Raw genomic sequence first — 23,171 nt, 5'->3', positions numbered from 1 at the left:
TTTAAGGCTTTAAATGGATCAAGTAAACTAAAGGCTGATGGCATCATTACTCTTTCTCAAACAATAAGCATAAAGAGACAAACTTAAATTGAAAATGAATGGCTATAGAATATGTGCAAAAATTTTTTTCAGCCAGAGAGTAACTCACTGTTGGAATAAAGTTCCATCTGGTATTTTTTCAGCCTGGTCTGTACTTGTTAACAGGAGAGACTGCTTCTACAGGGATGGGATACACTTAAATAGAAAGGGTACAAGAATGTTTGCTGATGCTATCGAGGCAGTGTTAGGTGGGTCGGAAAACTGCTAGATTGGGGGGGATACAAGGACTAATAGATTAACAGCAGCCACTGGCAGAGGTGAAAGTGATTCTTGCACTGCTTCTATTGGAATGAGCAGCAGCTTGGAAAATAAGATGCAGGATATTACAGAGACTGCTGGGAGTCATTGGGGTACAACTAAACACATGGGTTGTGTTAGGGTAGCTAAGAAAAAGAACAGGTGCATATATACTCGCATGTACACCAATGCTAGGAGTTTGGTAAATAAATTTGATGAATTTGAGGTATTGCTCAAAGCATCAAAGGTGGATATTGTTGGGATATCAGAGACGTGGTGTCACACAGATATAAGTAATGCAGAACTGGAATTCGGGGAGTACGACGTCTACAGAAAGGATAGACAGGATAGGAAGGGAGGAGGGGTTATGCTATATTAGTAAGAAACACACAAAATCCAAGGAAGTGAAGCCAGTTGACATCGCTGGACAGTGCAGTGTCAAGTCAGTTTGGTGTGACATAAGCATTGGGAGATCAAAAAATCAGCATGTTCAGAAGGCAATTAGAGGGAGAATTACTCTTGATTTAATTATCAGTAGTGATTCTTCATGCATTAAGAATCTGCAGATACAGGAACCACTAGGTGGCAGTGATCACCGTGTGCTGAAGTGCGATTTACTCAAGGAGGTAACTACCATCAGGGGTAAAGGGAAGGGTTATTGCTTTCGTAAAGGCGACTACGATGGTCTGAGACAGTATTTAAATTCTATACAGTGGGACCAACTGATGATGTTACCAACAGCAAACTCAAAATGGGAAGCATTCAAAGAACTTATCTTGGAAGCTACCAGGCTTTACATACCAACTAAGAAATATTGTTCAAGGTTCAGGCCTAAATGGATGTCAGATGAACTAATGAGACATATGGCAGAGAAGAAAAATGCATGGGATACATATAAATTAACATGTGACACAGAAGCCTATGATAGATATAAGTTGATCTGTAACCAAGTTACAAAGGAGGTTAGGCAGGCAAAAGCAGATTATGAGAAATCTTTGGCAAGGGATGCAAAGAAAAAAGCAAGGAGTTCTTTACTTATGTAAACTCTAGAAGGAAGGGGATGAATCAGATTGGTCCACTTGATATCGATGGTTCAATTGTTCATGATCCTACTCAGGTAGCTAACAAACTAAATCAATATTTTGCATCTACATTCACACATGAGGAGTTATTCAGAAAGGGGAATGCCATAGATGAAGTAAACACTGGCAGTGAGTTAGATGATCTTGTAATAATTGAGTAAAGTGGAGGAGAAATTGTTGAAGATTAATACAAGAAAGGCACCTGGGGTGGATGGGATCTATCCAGTTATATTAAAGGAGGCAGCAAAGGAAGTAAGCAATCCGTTAGCCATAATTATGAAAGCTTCCTTGGACTCAGGGGAGGTACCCACAGACTGGAGATGTGTAAATGTAACCCCAATTCACAAAAGAGGATCAAAGGCTAACACAAGTAATTATAGACCTGTGAGTTTAACTTCTGTTCCCGGAAAATTAATGGAAGCACTGGTTAAAGAAGCACTGCAGGATCATCTTGACAAGAATTCAGTTATAGCTCAGACACAGCATGGTTTTGTTAAGGGAAGGTCTTGCGTGACCAATTTGATTGGATACTATGATGTAGTCACAAAAGAATTGGATGCAGGGAATAACTTTGATATTATATATTTGGATCTTAGAAAGGCTTTTGATACTGTTGCACATGGAAGACTGCTGCACAAATTGGAGCAGTGTGGCATATTGTTGCTATGGATAAAGGGATGGTTGAGTGGCAGAAGACAGAGTGGTAATTAATGGACAATGCTCATCGTGGACTAATATTATTAGTGGAGTCCCTCAGGGTTCAGTGTTGGGTCCATTGTTGTTTTCTATTTATAAATAATATTGATGATGGTATATCAAGCTTAATGTCCAATTTTGAGATGATACAAAGGTTGGCAGGGTTGTTAAGGACGTTACTGACGCTATGCTGCTGCAACAGGATCTGGAAAGGTTGAGCAGATAGGCTGAGAGGTGGCAAATGAAGTTTAACATTGACAAATGTAAAGTACTACATATGGGAAACAGCAACCCCAGAGCAACATATCAACTGTGTGGTACCACACTGACCGTGGTAGAGAATGAGAAGGACCTGGGGGTAATTGTGCAGGCAGATATGAAGTTCTCTGAGCAGTGCAGACGGGCTGCAAGAGTAGCTAATGGTGTCTTATCAATGATATACAGGAATTTTTCTAGCAGGGATAGGGAAGTGATTATTCCCTTGTATAAGGCAATGGTCAGGCCGCACCTTGAGTACTGTATACAGGTCTGGAGGCCTCATTTCAAGAAGGATGTAGAGCTGCTGGAACGAGTACAGAGAAAGGCAACAAGGTTAGTGAACGGAACGAAGGGTTGCTCTTACGAAGAAAGGCTAAAGTTTTGCAAATTACAGTGTCTGGAGACTAGGCACCGGCGAGGTGACCTGATAGAGGTGTACAAAGCCTTGAATGGTTTGAGCATGCTCAATGCTGATGGGATACTGCCTCTTGCTCAGAATAATCACCTGAGAGGGCATAAATTCAAATTGAGGAAAGACAGATGTAAGATAGATGTGCGGAAATTTGCCTTTAGCCAGCGGGTAGTTGGTTGGTGGAACAGACTTCCATCACTTGTCGTGGAAGTTGATAGCCTAAATAAATTTAAGGCTCAGCTGGAAAGGTATTTCGAACGAATGGAGGGGTGAAGTGGAAGGGTTTTTTTTTTTTTTTTTTTTGGCTGATGCTGCATAAGCTTGCTTTCTTGCATCATATGCCTCTACTAATGCTAATGCTATTGTACAAGTGAATAGTCTGAATAAATTTAAGGAAGAATTAGACAACAAATTACTAGAAGGGGGGCTGGATTTTTTTTTTTTGGTTGATGCTGTATAAGCTTCTTTCCTTCATTTGCCAGTTTTAATTAACGTTGATACTAATGTTAATTGTCCTATTTAACTCTTCAAGAAAAAAAACATGCTGAAGGACAAGATATCCTGTTTTTTACAAAAATCAGCCACATTAAAGATAGTTTCATAATACTTTAGGACACCATACAAATGGCATGTAGTGACAAAGGTAAAAATCAATTATTACAGATGTCTTCGCCATTGGAACAAGTGACTTTCCTTGGATTATTTTTGAAATGAACCATTCTTTTACTATGTGAATAATATAAAGCTAGTTTATTAATTAATGCTTCTGACCTAATTCCCAAATTTATTACTAAAATGACATTTCATGATCCTTGCCGAATCCCACAGACCACACAGACTAAAGTAATTTAAATTTACATTAAACACAATTTTACAAATTAAAATACTGTTGCAATTTTAGTTCATAAAATAATCACAAATAAATAAAATAAAATTATAAACTAAATTTATAAACTAATTATATGAAAAATTAATAACTTACAATATTACAATTTTAATCACAAATAAATGACTAAATACCTGACCACGTCCCTCTGATCATCAGTTGAATGTTGCCATTCAGCCTTCAGGCTTTACAAATGTAGAAAATTTTAAATGCAACCTGCATTTGAATAGAACAGTCTTAGACAAGCCAAGATGTCAGGAGGCTGCAAGTCAGTAGAAGGAATTTGTTGAAATCAAGATGTTCGGGAAACAGTTTGAAGAAACACTTAATAATTACATCTTCGATGAGGTCCCTACCAGGATACCTGTTATTACGAATTTTGCTAACAGCTAAAATTAATTTATAAATTTTATTATTTTTATTTTATTTGTGATTACTTTATAAACTAAAATTGCAATATTTTATATTGCATAACTTTATTAATTTATTAAACAAAAATTGCAATATATGTAAAATTGTTGAGAATGAAAATTTTAATTTTCATTCTCAACAATCTCATGAATGGATCCAGCAAGGATCCCATCATCTAAAATTTCTAAACTCGTTACCTTAGTAACGAGTTTAGAAATTAGGTCAAAAGCACTTAATTAACTTTGAATTATCTATGTGGTAAAAGAGTGATTCATTTCAAAATTAATCTATGGACAATCACTGTGCAGTGTGATTTCCAAATTATATTATGATGCACCTTGACTATTTCACATGTCCCAAGGGAAAAAAAGCAAAGCATTTATTGGAAAATATCATTCCAAATAAAAGTTAGGATATTTCACACCAACTACACATTAAAAAATTTTCTAACCTTCATCATTAAGCCACACATACTAAATATCATACTAAGCACGTTCATGTAATCTGGTGTGGGATCATCACCTGGCGCACCTGGAGTGCCAACTGCAGGAGCCTTGTACCTGCAAAAAATATATGAATATGTTTTCTAATTTAAAAAAAAAAAAAAAAAATACATATATATATATATATATATATATATATATATATATATATATATATATATCAATTGTTTATTAAACAAATACAACTGAAAATGCAAAAATATTTTACAGGTCTGGAGGCCTCATTTTAGGAAGGATGTAGAGTTACTAGAACGAGTACAGAGAAGGGCAACAAGATTGATGAGAGGAACAAAGGGGGTGCGCTTACAAAGAAAGACTTAAGTTTTGCAAGTTGCAGCAGCTGGAGACTGGGCACATGCAAAGTGATTTGGTTGAGGTATATAAGACCTTGAATGGTCTGAGAAGGCTCAATGCTGACAGGATACTTCCACTTGCTCGGATTAAGAAACTGAGGGGGCATAGATTCAAACTGAGGAAAGACAGTTGTAGAATAGATGTGCAGAAGTTTGCCTTTAGCCAGCGGGTAGTTGATTGCTGGAACAGACTTCCATCTGTTGTTGTGGAAGTTGATAGCTTAAATAAATTTAAGGCTGAACTAGACAATCATCTGGAGTGACCAGATGGGTGAAATGGGAAGGTGTTTTTTTTTTTTTTTTTGGCTTATGCTGTATTATAAGCTTGCTTTCTTGCATCATATGCCTCAACTAATGCTAATATTGTGTTGTGTCCAGTAGGAAAACTACAAATCAAGTGTTTCCTGCACAAGATTCACGAGCAAGTTCGACATTCACACATGTGGAGTTATTCAGCGAGGGGAATGCCAGAAGTGTATTCAACTCTAACAGTAAGCTAGATAATCTTGTAATAACTGAGAGTAAAGTTGGGGAGAAATTGTTGAAGATAAACACAAAAAAGGCACCTGGGGTGGATGGGATCTATCCAGTTATATTAAAGGAGGCAGCAAAGGAAGTAAGCAAACCCTAAGCCATAATTATGAGAGCTTCATTGGACTCAGGGGAGGTACCCACGGACTGGAGATATGCAAATGTGACCCCAATTCACAAACGAGGATCAAAGGCTGACAAGTAATTATAGACCTGTGAGTTTAACTTCTGTTCCAGGAAAATTAATGGAGGCACTAGTTAAAGAAGCACTGCAGGATCATTTAGACAAGACTTCAGTTATAGCTCGGACACAGCATGGTTTTGTTAAGGGAAAGTCTTGCCTGACCAATTTGATTGGATACTATGATGCAGTCACAAAGGAACTGGATGCAGGGAATAACTTTGATATTATATACTTGGATCTTAGAAAGGCTTTTGATACTGTTGCACATGGAAGACTGCTGCACAAATTGGAGCAGTGTGACATTGGAGGCAAATTGCTGCTGTGGATAAAGGGGTGGCTGAGGGGGAGAAGACAGAGAGTGGTAATCAATGGACACTGCTCGTCGTGGACTAATGTTATTAGTGGAGTCCCTCAGGGCTCAGTGTTGGGTCCATTATTGTTTTCTGTATTTATAAATGTTATTGATGATGGTATATCAAGCTTAATGTCGAAGTTTGCAGACGATACAAAGGTAGGCAGGGTTGTCAAAGACACTACTGACACTATGCTGCTGCAACAGGATCTGGAAAGGTTGAGCAGATGGGCTGAGAGGTGGCAAATGAAGTTTAACATTGACAAATGTAAAGTACTACACATGGGAAACAGCAACCCCAGAGCAACATATCAACTCTGTGGTACTACACTGACAGTGGTAGAGAATGAAAGGGACCTGGGGGTGGTTGTGCAGGCAGATATGAAGTTCTCTGAGCAGTGCAGACGTGCTGCAAGAGTAGCTCATGGTGTATTGTCAATGATATACAGGAATTTTTCTAGCAGGGATAAGGAGGTGATTATTCCCTTGTATAAGGCAATGGTCAGACCACACCTAGAGTATACAGGCTTGGAAGCCTCATTTCAAGAAGGATGTAGAGCTGCTGGAACGAGTACAGAGAAAGGCAACAAGGTTAGTGAACGGAACGAAGGGTTGCTCTTACTAAGAAAGGCTAAAGTTTCGCAAATTAGTGTCTGGAGACTAGGCACCGGCGAGGTGATCTGATAGAGGTGTATAAAGCCTTAAATGGTTTGAGCATGCTCAATGCTGATGGGATTCTCCCTCTTGCTCAGAATAATCACGTGAGAGGGCATAAATTCAAATTGAGGAAAGACAGATGTAGGATAGACGTGCAGAAATTTGCCTTTAGCGATCGGGTGGTTGGTTGGTGGAACAGACTTCCATCCCTTGTCGTGGAAGTTGATAGCCTAAATAAGTTTAAGGCTCAGCTGGACAGGTATTTTGAACGAACAGAGGGGTGAAGTGGAAGTGGTTTTTTTTTTGGCTGATGCTGCATAAGCTTGCTTTCTTGCATCAAATGCCTCTACTAATGCTAATGCTAGACTAGACTAGACAAAGACAGTAGCAAACTTAAAATCAAGAAAGGAGTTCAACAAGGAGACACAATATCTCCGAAGCTGTTTACTGCTGCCCTTGAGGACGATTAGACTTGAAGATTAGACTGGTCGCAGAAATAAGTCAATGTGAATGGAGAGTACCTAAACCATTTAAGATTTGCAGATGACATTGTGGTCATAAGCCACAATCCCAAAGAATTAGAGGGAAAATCTTAATCAGTTTTGCAGAGTTAGTAAGGATTTTGGACTAAAGATGAATATGGCTAAAACAAAAGTAATGATGAACAAGTATTGCCACAGAAAGGGACATAATGATTGAAGGAGCAGTAATTGAAAAGTGGAGTCATATACTTATCTGGGACAAGTTATTAGCTGTAATAATGATAAATGGCTGAAAGTCAAGAGAAGAATAAATTTTGGATGGATAGCATTCAGGAAATATAGTCACATACTGAAGAGCAATATCCCAGTTTGTCTGAAACGTAAAATAATGAACCAATGTATACTCCCCACCATGACTTAAGGAAGTGGAACTTGGGCACTCACCAAAAGAATGGAAGAGAAGCTGAGAACTACACAGCAAAGAATGGAATGAATGATATTGGGAATCAGACTGTTAGGCAAGAAGAAAAACACTTGGATTAGGCAGCAATCTCAAGTAAAGGACATTCTTATCAAAACTAAAGAACTAAAATAGTCTTGGGCAGGACACATAGCTCGAAGACATGATGACAGATGGACTAAAAAAAATAACAGAATGGTACCGAAGAGGAGCTAGAAGAAAACCTGAAAGACAACGGTGGAGATGGATAGATGAAATTCATGAGTTTGTGGATAGTAAATGGATGGCCATTGCACAAAACAGAAGGAACTGGAAAGTTGCTGGAGAGGTGTTCATCCTGCAGTGGATTGAAAATGGCTGATGATGATGACCATTAGGTTTAGCAAGCACTTCTAAAATTACAGTGTAATGTAGTGTCATTTCACATTATACTCTTTAGGCACTACAAAACTTGCATGCAAACAAGACATTGAATTTTATTCTTGTTGTTTTGTCATCAAATAGTCTGATTCCTATCGGCTTTGATACACTCACTTTTCTTCTTCAATTTTTCTTTTCTTGTGAGACATGGTTGTTCGACAATAAGTAGTAATTTATTAAGTAGAAGTGAAGTATATTGAAGATAACACAGAAATCAATCGGAATGTGTATCTAGTAATTTGGTGAGCCCCAGTGACACAACCTTGGTAAACAGACAAACGAACAACCCTAACAATGGGCAACCCACCCCCAGAGCATGCTTGCTGAAACGAGACATCTAACATGGATGCAACGAAATGCACTTGAAGGGAAGCGTAGAAGCTAGGTCTGCGCTCACGAGTAGTGTTTTGCGACGAGAGTTATATTTTTCCGCATGTGAAAATCAAAAGGCATAGCCCACAGGAGGGCCACACAAAACCTTTCTGCGACTGAGGTTTGGACAGCCCTGCACTAGAACACAAATCGTAATTCAGGGCACAATCTTTTATATAGGAAAACTAACTACAGGAACCCAAAAATCAAAACCACCCTACTTCAAAAAAATACAGATAATCCTATTCATAAATGTTAGTTCTATCCTTTACAAAATCCCATTTTGCCTAGATTTTCTATATATGTATTTTAATAAAGCTAAATATTCCAAACAATTAATTTGTAATCAGCTGCTACTTGCAGAATCAGTAAGTACAGGCTTCCATATGATTTTGCTCTTCTCCAGTGTACCTTCAAAGAAAATGTTATTTCCACATTGACACATTATGGAATTTAAAAAAAAAAAAAAAAAAAATTGGCACAGTTTCAAGTCCTCAGAACTTAGAAAAGGCCTGGGTTCAAATTCCATCTTAACAAAAGGAACTTTTAATAACTTTTTCACGACAGGGCCAAGTTAATCAGTCTTGTGCACAGACAGCATTCAGGAAATTTGAGATTTTATCCAGCACAGAACACACCATTTACAGCATATATAGCAATGCTTTGGTGCTAAATACATCACCTTTTGAGTAGTGTTATTTGATCGCAACTTCTCAGCAACTCTTAAGAAAATGGATGAGAAAAGCTTAGCAGCATTAGATTCAGGTGTCAGCTCTGAAACAGTAGTTTTACTGTGCACTTTTCATGTAATGAATGGTGGCATTTGCTATTTGCACAAGGCATTGCAATGGCATGATGAGTCCTTTTGTTATCTGGTTTTTTAGGAGCATTAGCAACTAAGGTCCTATTGCTCCGGGAATATGCGATGGTCATCCCTGACCTTTCCGCATCCTCCGTATTTGGTGGTCACGGGCTCGAACCCCGGTCTAATCAAGAAGTGTGTGCTACGCACTGCTGCTCCTGCCCACCTGGCTACAGAGGCGCCACTTGATGCAGTCCTGCTTGCAGTAACAATTTGACTGTTGTGAAACTACAATGACATCAAGTATGCCACAGAAAAGGTTCCCAAAAATTCAGAGAACCTAATGGCTAGTTCAATATGGTCATTAAAAATATAGGACAAGTGTGTTTGGGTATCTTGTGGGTGGCCAGAATATGTAGTTTCACCTCTAAAACTGTTTTCTTTCTTTATTTTAAATAAGCCTATATATCAACATGACCACCATGTCCAATACTTAAAAATATTGCGTGTTAGGCATTCAACTTTCTTATCAAGGAAATTTTTTTTTTGTTAGATGCCTATTCTTTTGAATACTGTTTATTATAAATGCATTTACACAAGCATTTTGTTGAATGGAGAGAAAATAAAATATCTGATGCTCTATTTTATCAATAATTTTTGATAATTATTGATTCCTCCTGCTTTCTTCATTATTTAAGACAAGGTGGCTCTTAAGGAAACTTTTAAGGTATGAAAACTTAAGGAACATGCAATTTGTATTGAAGTTTTTTTTTATGAAGACATTGTCTTTGCGCTTCACAATGTTAGTTGTAAAAAATGTATAAGTGTTGCTATTTATTACAATAATGCTAACTTATGTGCTAAATTGTATATTATTAATTTTAACATCATATATTTAATTCAGAAAAACAGCTTTATATGAAAACTGAGATAAAACAGCATCCCCAAAATGGGAGGAGGAGGCAGGGAGTGGGGTTGAAACCAAGATATTACAATAAAAATCAGTACAATCCCAAAAAAAAAAAAAAAAGAATGCCTTGCCCTATACATCACTAGATTTCCAATAACAGAATTAACACAGACTTGGGACTGACCCAAAGATTTCTCAAGAATGACGCAAGTGTGTAGCACTGGAATACAATGGTTCTCTGTCAGTGTGCCTGTCCACACCACTGAATTAATCTACATTTTTTTTTTTTTTTTTTTTTTTTTGTTCTGGCCTAGTAACAAAAGGTGGGAAGGTTAGAGAAAGAGAGAAAAACTCATCAATGTATTTTACAACTTCAATGGTACTTCTGTTGTGTGTGTACTTCTTGAATGTGTACTTCTGTTGCTATAGCAAATGCTAATATTCAAAGAGACGGCCTATAACTACAAAACAAAATCCCCAACAAAAGGATACATATTTTGTATCTCTATATTTCATTAATGGCATCAACTCAAGTGATGGAATCACAATTTATTGGTTCTATGTCGGTGTGACAACACTACTGGTTTATGATCTTACAACAACTCTTGTCAGCTCAACTGTTATAGAGAATTCGTATCCATGACAAAATCAGAATCAAGCAACAACTTGCTCCCAACTGACTTTTATTCATACATTTAGTTTCTGATAATGCAATTCAATATTATCTTTTATTTGTCTCCCAATGGAGAGGTCATGGGGGAGGAAACTGTTTCATTTGAATGTGTGTGTAAATAAACAAAACTTCAGATACTGGGTAGCTGAAAATACAAGTCACCTTCACAAACAACTACTTCACAGCCAAAAAGTTACCATTTGGTGTGGGGCATTTTGGTGTGCTTTTGGCATCATTAGTCCACAGTTTTATGAACATGCTAATGGTTCAGCCATCACAGGAACTTTAGCCCTATACATAATCATGCTGCAAGGATTTGTTAGAGAGGATCCTCATAAAAAAAAAAAAAGTCTTATAAAATGCTTGATTTGAATGGGATGGTGCTATAGCCCATACTGCAAGACTTAATGGCCAGACACAAGGTTGCAAAAGTACCAGGTTCAAATTTAACTGTCATTTTTTTTTACATGGCCTTTCACATGGTCTACACTATTTCACATGACCTTTTAAATAGATCCACCTTTTAAATAGTCTATTACAGTTGCAACTGTAACTTAAGAATTCACCAAAATTAATTTGTGTTGTTTCAAAAATAGCCAAAAAAAAGAGTGCCTCCATGCAATGAGGCTAACAAACACCAGTGTCAATTTTAACAGACCCTTTTCTACATGGGCAAAAATTATTTATTATTATTTTTTTTTACATTTGTTAAATAATAAAAGTGGCCAAACTTATTTTGTTTTTATCTATTTATTATTTCCCCCTTTTTTTTTTTTTTGCATTTGTTAAATAATAAAAGTTTACTTCCTTTTCCAGAGAATACAAAATAAAGGTGCATCCTGACTTTTGGAGCACTCACTACATAAGTAGCTCAAGATAGAAACAAAAAAAAAAAAAAAAAAAAAATTTCTCAATTTTGATTTGTTTGATTTTAATAAAATCTGGAATTGCATCAAAATTCATCCACAAGGAGCCAAGTGTTAGATATATGCAGTCAGAGAGGAGATAACTGGAATTACATATCTATAAATGCTCCTAAAAAATGCTGCCCAAATTATAGAGAATCTAAGAAAAGTAAACATGGGACCATGATGAATATTTTTTATAATTTCAAATCTGCTCTGAATCACCTGTTTATCTGCAGCCAGTGTGAATTAGTACATGCTGAATAGGTGTTTTATGTTGGTTTCTTTTTTATTTTAAAATGATTAATTTACTGAGCAACTGAATCAAATTTTGTTCAAATTAAGAAGTGCACCAGAAACTCATGCAATGTTATAAACATCTTTCAGAGAGGATGCTGTGTGTAGTTCAAAGACCTTTTGAAAATGATCTTCACTGTGGCAGCCCTTCAACTTAAAAAACTATATCAACCTTTCACACAAGATTTGAAAATGCAACACATTTCAGCCAAGTTTGTACCATGCATCCTCACTGATGGTCAAAGATAGAAGCAAGTTCTTGCAGAATCTTCACCAATGTGCTGCTGGCCCACTATTTGTTTCTTCCATCATTAATCATGACAAATCACGAGCATATGGCTATGATCAGAAACAAAGGCCCAGTCCTCTCAATAAAAGGTCCCCTTATATTTTTTTTTAATCAAAGGGCACTATGAATTTTTCCCACGTGGTCAAACAGTTAACAAGGAATACTACAAAACAGCATTCCTGGTTATCTGTTTGGCAAACGTGTGATGCCATTCAGAGAAAGTGACCAGATAAGTGGGTTTCAGGAAACTAGTACTTATATCATTGTAACATCCCTGCACACTGAGTACTTTCCATTCAATAATTTCATGCAAAGCACTTCAGCACTACTGTCTCCCACTCAACATACTCACCAGATTAAGCTCCCTATGATACATTTTTTATTTTTTCCCCCAAAGCTTTCACTCAAAAATCTGTCTGTTAATTTTGAATGGAACAAATTACTGCAAGATGATTTAGTCTTCAACATTCAAGTCTGAAAGTTTTTTTTAATATTGTTCATATTTGAAAAATGTAACTATAAATAGTAAAAATACTTTTTTTACTAATGATAATGTTTTCACTATTTATATTTGTATACTATTACTGATGTTATATGATCACAGATAGCAGCAAGTTCTTGCATGTCAGAATCTTCACCAATGTGAAAATACTATCTTCACATTAGTGAAGATAGATAATGTGCGTATTTCAATAACAAAAGTTTATTACTGCTGAAAGATTATTATAAAAATAAATTTTGCTGCCCCAATTGCTTGTCATTTGTGTGTTGTTCACAGAACCCACAGTCATTTGAAGTGCCTCAAAACTAGCATTCTATCTCACAACTCAGTGTTCTCCCCAGAAAATTTTTCCAGCACGGTGGCATTATGAAGTAGCCAGGTGGGGAAGTGTAATACATCGCAATATCATAAAATTTTCTGTTATTTATAAATGTGACTTAAACAATCCAGAGCAAAAATTAATTGCATAATTTAACATTATATGCTTCTGTCACATTGACCTCGATCGCATAGTATGTTCAAATTAATACTGATCGAGATCAGTGAGCAGTATTATTATTATTATTATTACTATTAGCCATAAGGTGCACGGAAGCCTGAGGCTTATGATGCACCAGCCAAAAAAAAATTCCATGGTACCCTGAGAGAGAGAGAGAGAGAGTCAGAAGAAGGTTTGTTGTTTGTTATTTGGTTTTTAGAAGCATTAGCAATTAAGGCCATATGCGGTGGTCATTCCCTTACCTTTCCGCATCCTCCATATTTGGTAGTTACAGGCTCGAACCCCGGTCTAACCAAGAAGCGTGTGCTACGCACTGCCCACCTGGCTATGGAGGTGCCTCAGAAAAAGGGAATCACCAAGAAAGCATGAAAGAAGAATGATGATATCCAGCTCAGGACCCTGGGTTTGCCAAGCCCATACTCACTAGATGTGAGCCCCTGGGGTAGTACCATATGGTAACATGAGAATCGCTTAAATTTTAGCTGGGCAGTCAGTTAAATTCACTGGATGGTGCGCCCATTTGATAGGTCCTGGGGGGAACATTGCATCTTCTCAATTATTAAACTCAACTGATGAGGATTGGCACTAGACTGCAACTGGCACCCTAGGTGAGCTGAGCCATGCAATTGGCAGCTACCAAACTTCAAACAAAGGTAGATACTGGCTGAGGTTTAGTAAAATAGCAATCATTTTTCGGAGTGGCTGATTTATTGCTCAAAACTGCAGCAGAGTGGATAATCTTGACCTGATGTTGCAAATTAGCATTAATAGAGGCATATCGTATTTCACCCATCTATTCATTCCAATTAAAAAACAATTTTATTAAAATATTTATTTTTGCAGCAAAAAAAAAAAAAAAAAGATCTGACATACTATTAAATTCTTCAAAAGATATGAATCGTAATTCATGCCATTCCCTCCATACATGCATGATAATTGAAATAATTACATCTGTTATTTCAAAAAAAAAAAAAAAAATGCACTAAACCATGTTTTGTGCATTTTTTTTTTCATCTGTTTCATTTAAATTTTAACTTGATTTTTGTCCTTGAATTTAGCATCCTAGGCAACCACCTAGTTCACCAATATCATAGGAGGATGGGCTGCCCTGCTACTGATGCACATGGTCCTACAGCCTTTTTTTTTTATCCTAAGAAAATCTATCTTATCCAGTTTATATCTGGTTTTCTGTAACACTCCAACATACAAAAAAAAAAAAAACAGTTCAGTGGTATATGGATCTATTCATTTTTGTAGAAGAAAGGGTATACAATAAAGATTAATTTTTTCCCATTTAATTTTATTTTATATCCATCCATATATAAAACTGAAGTCCCTCCTATGATTGATGTCATTCTCTTTAGCCGTGGGACAGAACGCAATGTTTACAAACATGAATGACAACATTGCAATCTGAAAAGTCACTTGTTTCTAGAAAATAAAAGTGAGAAATTTGATGAGTCTCACTAGCAAAATATTATGAATACATTAAAAACTTCAAGAAGGAACGATCAAAGAAAGCTTCATTTTTGATGATAATCAAATTAACAAAAGTTAAAAAATGCAGTTAAATCACAAGTTGGTTTCTTTTTTTTAGATTTCATAGCAATCAAAAATTACAAGAGATAACATTATTACTTATTTTGCAAAATATATATTGATACATATCATATTTTTAAATTTATATTTTTGTTATACTGGCAAAAAAAAAAAAAAAAACTGTCATAGTTGTGATACTAATATGCATGCAGGGTGAATACTTATTATTATTAGCTATATAGTACAAGGAAGCCTGAGGCTTATGCTGTACTAGGCGAGGGAGAGAGTCAGAAGTAAGAGAGAATCACCAAGAAAGAGAAGAATGATGACATCCAGCTCAGGACCCTGGGTGTGCCAAGCACATACTCACCAGATGTGAGCCCCTGGGGTTCATACTACTAGTAACATGAGGAGATGCTATACCTCTCTTAGTGGTGTTAACTTTGAAATATGAGATGTGGCAATAAAGTTCTGGGCCATGTGCTGCAGCAGTTATGTTCAATGAGTTTGAAAATAAACAGAAGTGGCATATTCTAGTTCAGAATTCCTCCAACAGATGGTGGTACAGAGATTGTCCAGTTGGCTGACAGGTTGCAACTAACATCCAGTTTTGTTAGTAGCATTAACATTCCATGTCATGATTGTGCAATGAAGCAACACACAAATATAAATTTTGCTTTAAACTGGGAAATTTTGCAAGAGAAATGTTAAAAACTGTTTATGGTGATGAAACATTAAGTTGTACTGGTGTGTTTGAATGGCACAAGCAGTTCAAAAACAGATGTGAGGATGCTCACAATGAACAAAGAAGTGGGCATCTGCAACCTCTCAAAACGAGGACAGAGTTGCAAAAGTTCGGCAAGAGATCATCATTTGATCCTCAGAACAATGGCTGATGACTTCAATAAGAATAAGGAGACGATCTGTCATATTCTGCATGAAGATTTAGGGAAGAAAAGAAAGGTCTGCACAAAATTTGTGCTGCACAGCAGATGAACAGAAACAATGTAGTGTCAACATGCCAAAACTTCATCCAATGTCAAGACAATCCTAATTTATTCAACTGCATTGTCACTGGAGATGAGTGTTGGGTGTTCCAGTACACTCAAGAGATGAAGCATCAGAACATGCAGTGGACTTCAAAATCACCACCAAGGCCCACAGAGTTTCATTTACACACGTCCACAATCAAGACAACACTAATCATGTTTTTCAATAGGGTGCAATTTACAAGGAATTTATAACTGAAAGGGAGAGTCAATGCTGTGTTCTACATACAGGTGTTTCACTACTGAAGACTACTGAAGTGCATTTCCCTGGTGAGGCTGCAATCAGGAGAAAGGTAACTGGTTAGTGTTGTACAACATCCCTGCCAGCACATTCCACACTTGTTGCAGATATTTCTGACAAAAAATGGTACTGTAAAGATCAACCATCCACCCTATTCTCCCAATCTAGCACCAGCAGACTTCTTCCTCTTTCAAAAGGTGAAACTGCCCTCAAATGAAGGAAATTTTAGGATGGTGAGGACATAAAGGAAAACATAACCAATGAACTGAACATCATCTCTTTGAATGCCTTCACTGACTCTTTACAGAAACTTCTAGAATAGTGTAATAAGTGCACTGAGGTAGTAGTGATTACTTTGAATAAAACCATTTTTGAGATTCTTAAATTTGTTCTTTTTTATTTTATACCAGTCGAGGAACTTGACTGCCACACTTCATACTGGCAAATCCTAAATTCAGGTCATCTGAAATACTTAGAAACACAGCCATAATCATGTATAGGTCTCATACTTCACCAATGATGCTCACGTTTTACACTAAACCATGTCTTGTACATAATTGGGGGGGCCTTTTCCTCACACTATTCAGGCAGTGACCTCCCTTGAACTTCACTAAATGTTTCTGTACATTTCATGAACCTCATGGCTTCATGCCACAATTTCACCCAACCATTATTGCAAAAAAAGTGAAATCGAGACTAGTCAGATAAAATGATTTTTTCCCCCCTGAATTTCTTACATAAATTTTTAGTAAAACTCCAGATCTTGGGTACTAAGTCCATATTTCGACAAATGGACAGGAACAAAGCAGTGATTGGCAGGTGCCACTCACTGCTTTGCCTGCCTAGTCCTAGGTTGATATGCCTAGGGTGTTTTTCCACTCACTTGCCACTGTTTTTAAATTGGGAACTCATTTTCCAATTTTAAAACAGCAGGATGGGAGTATAAACACCCTACCTAAGCTAAGCACACCCCTCCTCAATCACACAGAACAATCAGAAAAAAAACGTCTTCACAATAATTACCCAATCATAGAACTCTACAGTACAATCACTTCCGCCCACTGCAAGGAGACAAGTGGTACCCAAATAATGGAGTTAGCCAAATTTTTCTTATCCATATACATTAAAAAGGTTTTCCTCCTAGTGATATTTATTCAGCAAATGGGAGAAGAGAGCGAGGCAATTACGTCACTACAAATGCAATTAATTATTGCATTTGTAGTGACAACTACCTCCATAACATTCACCAACCTCGTGCACGTGATTCACTGTCTAACATTTGATGTGCCATTGTAACATTTTTTGTATATTAATGAATATTCTATAATTGTAAATACTGTAGTTTAGTATTTTGTAAATATTTAAATTTTTTATATAGTTTGTAAATATTTCAGTTAAATATTTTAGTCCTGCTCTTTCGGATGCAATAATATTCCTCAAGTATTATGGAACCCAAAGCAAAAGGCCTTTTCCTAAGTGACCTATGTAAACGCAGGTAAATAATTATATGGCGATATTGGCTGAAGTCCAGTATAGTATACACCAGCAGATACTTCGATGAAAGCGAGAAAGACATTTCATGAACCTCAACATTTCATGAACATCAACCAAGGAAAGTGAAATCAGTGACATCTGCCAATCACTGCTTTGTTCCTGTCCGTTTGTCGAAATATGGTAGTCACAACTTGTCAATCACTGTTTTCCCACTGTTTTGCTTGCTGCCATGTTGGAACGTGTACACTGTTCTGGAGTTTACCGTGATATTTATTTGACCCTGAGAATTTTGCGCACTACAAATAATTACACAGGTCATTTCCTGATTAGATATCGACCAGTGCGTTTCGACAGGTTTTTTACGTATAAAAGATTCGACTTACTCCGTACACCTCTACATTTTATGTCGAAAAGAGTGCACAGGGGTGGGCGAACTCCCCTAGTAGTTTATTATTAATTTGTTGTAATATAAGTTTTGTAAATGTAATGAATATGTATGTATCAATCTGTGAATACTAACGTGGTTGCTAACAGACACCCACTAGCGTTTTCCAGTTCCGGAGCTGGCCCTAACTGAATAAAATAAATAAATATAAAACCTGTATCCAGGACCGAAACCGGTATTGAGTCCGCCGAATGCACAGTCCATGATCCCGCTCATTACGTGCCCAAAGGAGAGGGTAATGAATACGCCACTATCCACATTATGCAAGATAATAACGTACATAAGCGATAAAGTAGTACCTCTGAATTTTTTCTGGTCTTCTGAGATCAGAAGTATTATTAACGGTTGTAGACATTTCTAAATACCTTCAAACAAATCCTAACACGCAAACCCAAACCACACACAACATATAAATTACGGAACTGTACAGACCTACGGATTCCCACTATTTCTTGTTTATCATTGGTGGTAAATGGTCGATGGTACTGCCATCTATCTTCTCCAACAACAGTAACAGTTACCTACAGTACAGGAACTCCCCGACTTACGTAATACTAGACTTACGGAATTTTTTTTTTTCGACTTTACGTGAGTTTTTGCCGGCCGGTACAAACTTAAAAAATTCGTGGAAACGTATTGTGTATCCCGTAGAAATAAATGAAGGTATCGTGAGAATATCGTAATATGAACCTAAAACACTTTTTTTTTTTTTTTTCGTAATTCCTTCCAAGTTCTTGGAAGTTGAAAATTTCGCTATATTACTAAGCTATTTATCTCTCTAAAAGGTCATTTTTATAATGGAAATTGCACTACACTTTCATCATTATCATATGTTCCGTTATAAGAATCAATTTTGAAGGCCTTTTGTGATAATTTTCTAAAGCACGTTTCTGGAGGTCACGACCATAAAACAATTTACACTTTAAATTTACAATTTACGGTTTATTGGGCTTTTCTGTTCGTGCGTCTAATTATAAATGGGTAGTAAACTCGATCTTCTTGCATTTGCGACAATACCGATAACTGGAATTGTGTGGGTTTTTACGTTATTATGGTGCAATGCGTTCCCACTTCACTGAAATCTTCAATCATACAAAAACAAATTTTCATAAACTTCTCTTCATTCCTATTTACGTATTACAATGATGAAGGGAAAGCGACCAACGAAAAGTGCAAGTGGTGTAAGTGCCAGGAAGCAAAACAAAATTGATTTAGAAATGAAGATGAAAATGATTAAGAAGTACGAAGCAGGACAAAGTTTGTCATCTATTGCAAGGGAATTAGGTCTCGCTGCTTCCACAGTGAATACTATTTTAAGGGACAGTGCGTGTATAAAAGAACATGTTAAAGGATCAACGCATTTAAGATCAACAGTGATCGCAAAACAGCATTCGGGTGCTATATCGAAGATGGAACAGCTGTTAATATTTTGGATGGAAAATCAGATTCAGAAGCGAGTGCCCCTGAGTCTAATGACCATTCAAGCAAAGCAAAAAGTATTTATAAAGATATTAAGGATAAGTACGGCGAACCCCAACCCAAGTTCGTGGCAAGCAACGAGTGGTTTAATTAGGTTAAAGCATCGCGCTGGTTTCCAAAACGTTAAAATATGCGGTGAAGTCGCTAGTGCCAATTCTGCAACTGCAGAGAAATTTTGTGATGTGTTGGAAAAAATTATTGATGAAGGCGGATATTCAACGCAGCAAATTTTTAACGTTGACGAGACTCCTCTGTATTGGAAAAAAATGCCCGATCGAACATACACTGCCAAAGAGGAAAAGACATTTCAAGGTTTCAAGGCATTAAAAGATAGGGCCACGCTCTTGCTTGGGGCTAATGCAGCAGGAGATTACAGATTAAAACCACTGCTTGTGTATCATTCTGGAAATCCTCGTGCATTTAAGGGCATCAATAAAGCCACCCTACTCGTGCATTTCTGATCGAACCAAAGAGCATGGATAACAATATCCCTCTTTGAGGATTGGTTTAAATGCCGCTTTACTCCCGAGGTTAAAAAATATTGTAAAGACAACGACCTTCCTTTCAAGATTTTACCATAAAGAGAAATTACATTATTTCTTCTGTTTTTGCGCAGTATTTTCGTGTGGGCAACTGCCCTTGAAAGAATCATTAACTGACTTTAATACTTAAAAAACAAACCTACGTTGTAACGATATTAAGCAATTATCTGTAATTAAGACCACATTGACAATTATAGTATTGCATCATATAATTTCGAAAACTCTTAAATAATGCAAGGTTACCAAATAATTATTTTTTATAATTATTCTTCTTTGTGAAATTATTCGTCTTCAAAGTGAACCGGATGCTAAATTAGCATAAAAGGCATATAAGAACGCTGGTGCAGAGCAGAACAGTTGCCGTCGACAAGAAACAGCGTCGCCTCTCGCTAGCCGTTGTTGTGCAGGTGTTCAGTAAGAAGGAGACAGAGAAATAGTTTTTTTTTTTGTAAACAGACTTATTCTAGAGATGCATAGGATGATATTGGAAAGTCACGAAGCCAAGCTAGTGTCTACAGACTAGAATCAGCTCCACCTACCATTGAAGGTTTGGTGCAGGTGTTCTATCAAGGAGTGAAAAGGGAGAAAGAGTTTAAGGCAGTGTCGACAGACTAGAGTCAGCGCCACCTAACGTTAACCGTTTGGAGCAGATATTCTATCAAGGAGTGACGGGGGAGAAATAGTTTTTTCATATGCGTTGATGCCAGAAGAGCGTAGGTGGGTAACAAGCTATGAGAACTTGGAGAAGCGGGTGAGCTGCTGGACAGACCTCATGATGTTTAGAGAGGATAATCTACAGCTGTTTCCAACCGAAGGAACTAGTAGTTGTTGGTGACTCTATTGTCAGGGAAACGGGGAACATGCTTTGTAAAAAAGATAGGAGAAACAGGACCAGGGTATGTCTGCCAGGGGCAAAGGTTGATGACGTTGTAGAGCGAATATCATCTTTTAAGGGCACAAAAGGTGATATAGTTGTACACGTTGGCACTAATAATATTAAGAGTAGGAGACCGGCAGAATTACTTAACAAGTACAGGTCACTGTTGAACAAAAGCCGAGAATTAGGGTTGAATTTGAAAGTGTCTGCAATTCTGCCCAGACACGATAGGAGAGAGTATAAGATGAGAGCCTTGTTGATCAATTCGGCCCTGGAAAGATTGTGCAAGGCTCAAGGGGTAGAATTTTTTTCAGCCTGGACTGTACTTGTTAACAGGAGAGATTGCTTCTACAGGGATGGGATACACTTAAATAGAAAGGGTGCAAGAATATTTGCTGATGGTATCGAGGCAGTGTTAGGTGGGTCGGAAAACTGCTAGCTTGGGGGGAGACAAAGACCAATAGATTGACAGTAGCCACTGGCAGAGGTGAAAGAGATTCTTGCACTGCTTCTATTAGAATGAGCAGAAGCCTGAAAAACAAGATGCATGGTATTTCAGAGACTGCTGGGAGCCATTGTGGTACAAGTAAACACATGGGTTGTGTTAGGGTAGCTAAGAATAGAAACAGGTGCAGGTATACTTGCGTGTACACCAATGCTAGGAGTTTAGTAAATAAATTTGATGAATTTGAGGTATTGCTCAAAACATCGAAGGCAGATATTGTTGGGATATCAGAGACGTGGTGTCACACAGATATAAGGGATGCGGAACTGCAATTTGGGGAGTACAACGTCTACAGAAAGGATAGACAGGATAGGAAGGGGGGAGGTGTTATGCTATTAGTTAAGAAACACATAAAAACCAAGGAAGTGAAGCCAGTCGACATCGCTGGACAGTGCAGTGTGGAGTCAGTTTGGTGTGACATAAACATTGGGAGATCAAAATTGAGAGTAGGAGTGTGCTATAGGCCTAATGACTCTGATGAGTATAATAAGGAACTGTACAGGGAAATAGAATGGGCCAGTAAATCAGAGTGTCTTATAATGGGAGATTTTAATTTCCCAGATATTGACTGGAATTTGGGGGCTGGATACTCACACACTAGCAGGGCTTTTGTGGATTTATTGGATGATTGTTTTCTACATCAGCATGTTCGGGAGGCAACTAGAGGGAGCAATACTCTTGATTTGATTATCAGCAGTGATTCTTCATGCATTAAGAATCTGCAGATAAATGAACCACTAGGTGGCAGTGATCACAGTGTGCTGAAGTGGGATTTACTCAAAGAGGTAACTACCATTAGGGGTAAAGGGAAGGGTTATTGCTTCCGTAAAGGCGACTACGATGGACTGAGACAGTATTTAAATTCTATACAGTGGGACCAACTGATGATGTTACCAACAGCAAATTCAAAATGGGAAGCATTCAAAGAACTTATCTTGGAAGCTACTAGGCTTTACATACCAACTAAGAAATATTGTTCAAGGTTTAGGCCAAAATGGATGTCAGATGAACTAATGAGGCATATGGCAGAGAAGAAAAATGCATGGGATACTTACAAATTAACACATGACACAGAAGCCTATGATAGATACAAGTTGATACGCAACCAAGTTACAAAGGAGGTTAGGCAGGCGAAGGCAGATTACGAGAAATCCTTGGCAAGGGATGCAAAGAAAAACAGCAAAGAGTTCTTTACTTATGTAAACTCTAGAAGGAGAGGGATGAATCAGATTGGTCCTCTTGATATTGATGGGTCAAGTGTTGATGATCCTGCTCAGGTAGCTAACAAACTAAATGAATATTTTGCATCGACATTCACACATGAGGAGTTATTCAGCGAGGGGAATGCCAGAGGTGTATTCAACTCTAGCAGTAAGTTACAGAATCTTGAAATAACTGGGAGTAAAGTGGAGGAGAAACTGTTGAAGATAAACACAAGAAAGGCACCCGGGGTGGATGGGATCTATCCAGTTATATTAAAGGAGGCAGCAAAGGAAGTAAGCAAACCCTTAGCCATAATTATGAGAGCTTCCTTGGACTCAGGGGAGGTACCGATAGACTGGAAATGTGCAAATGTGACCCCAATTCACAAAGGAGGATCAAAGGCTGACACAAGTAATTATAGACCTGTGAGCTAAACGTCTGTTCCAGGAAAATTAATGGAGGCACTGGTTAAAGAAGCACTGCAGGATCATTTAGACAAGACTTCAGTTATAGCTCAGACACAGC

At 37.4% G+C, this 23,171-nt stretch overlaps 1 protein-coding gene across 1 annotated transcript in view; it reads right to left on the bottom strand.

Moving 5' to 3' along the window:
* LOC150086995 (PAT complex subunit Asterix) overlaps positions 1-18,466 on the bottom strand; it is a 42,365-nt gene extending 23,899 nt beyond the window's left edge. Inside the window, exons 1-2 of the mRNA XM_090371734.1 lie at positions 18,340-18,466; positions 4,533-4,641 (exon numbers count right to left, since the gene is read on the bottom strand). Of these exons, the coding sequence (XP_090227860.1) occupies positions 4,533-4,641; positions 18,340-18,395 (165 nt within the window). The 5' untranslated portion in view covers positions 18,396-18,466. The remainder of the gene's footprint in view (positions 1-4,532; positions 4,642-18,339) is intronic.
* Positions 18,467-23,171: the final 4,705 nt, after the last annotated feature.

The sequence above is a fragment of the Mastigoproctus giganteus genome, chromosome 4 (genome assembly GCF_048544385.1).
Source record: "Mastigoproctus giganteus isolate SK-2022 chromosome 4, ASM4854438v1, whole genome shotgun sequence".
Classification (NCBI taxonomy): domain Eukaryota; kingdom Metazoa; phylum Arthropoda; class Arachnida; order Uropygi; family Thelyphonidae; genus Mastigoproctus; species Mastigoproctus giganteus.
This window is presented reverse-complemented; position numbering and strand designations above follow the sequence as displayed.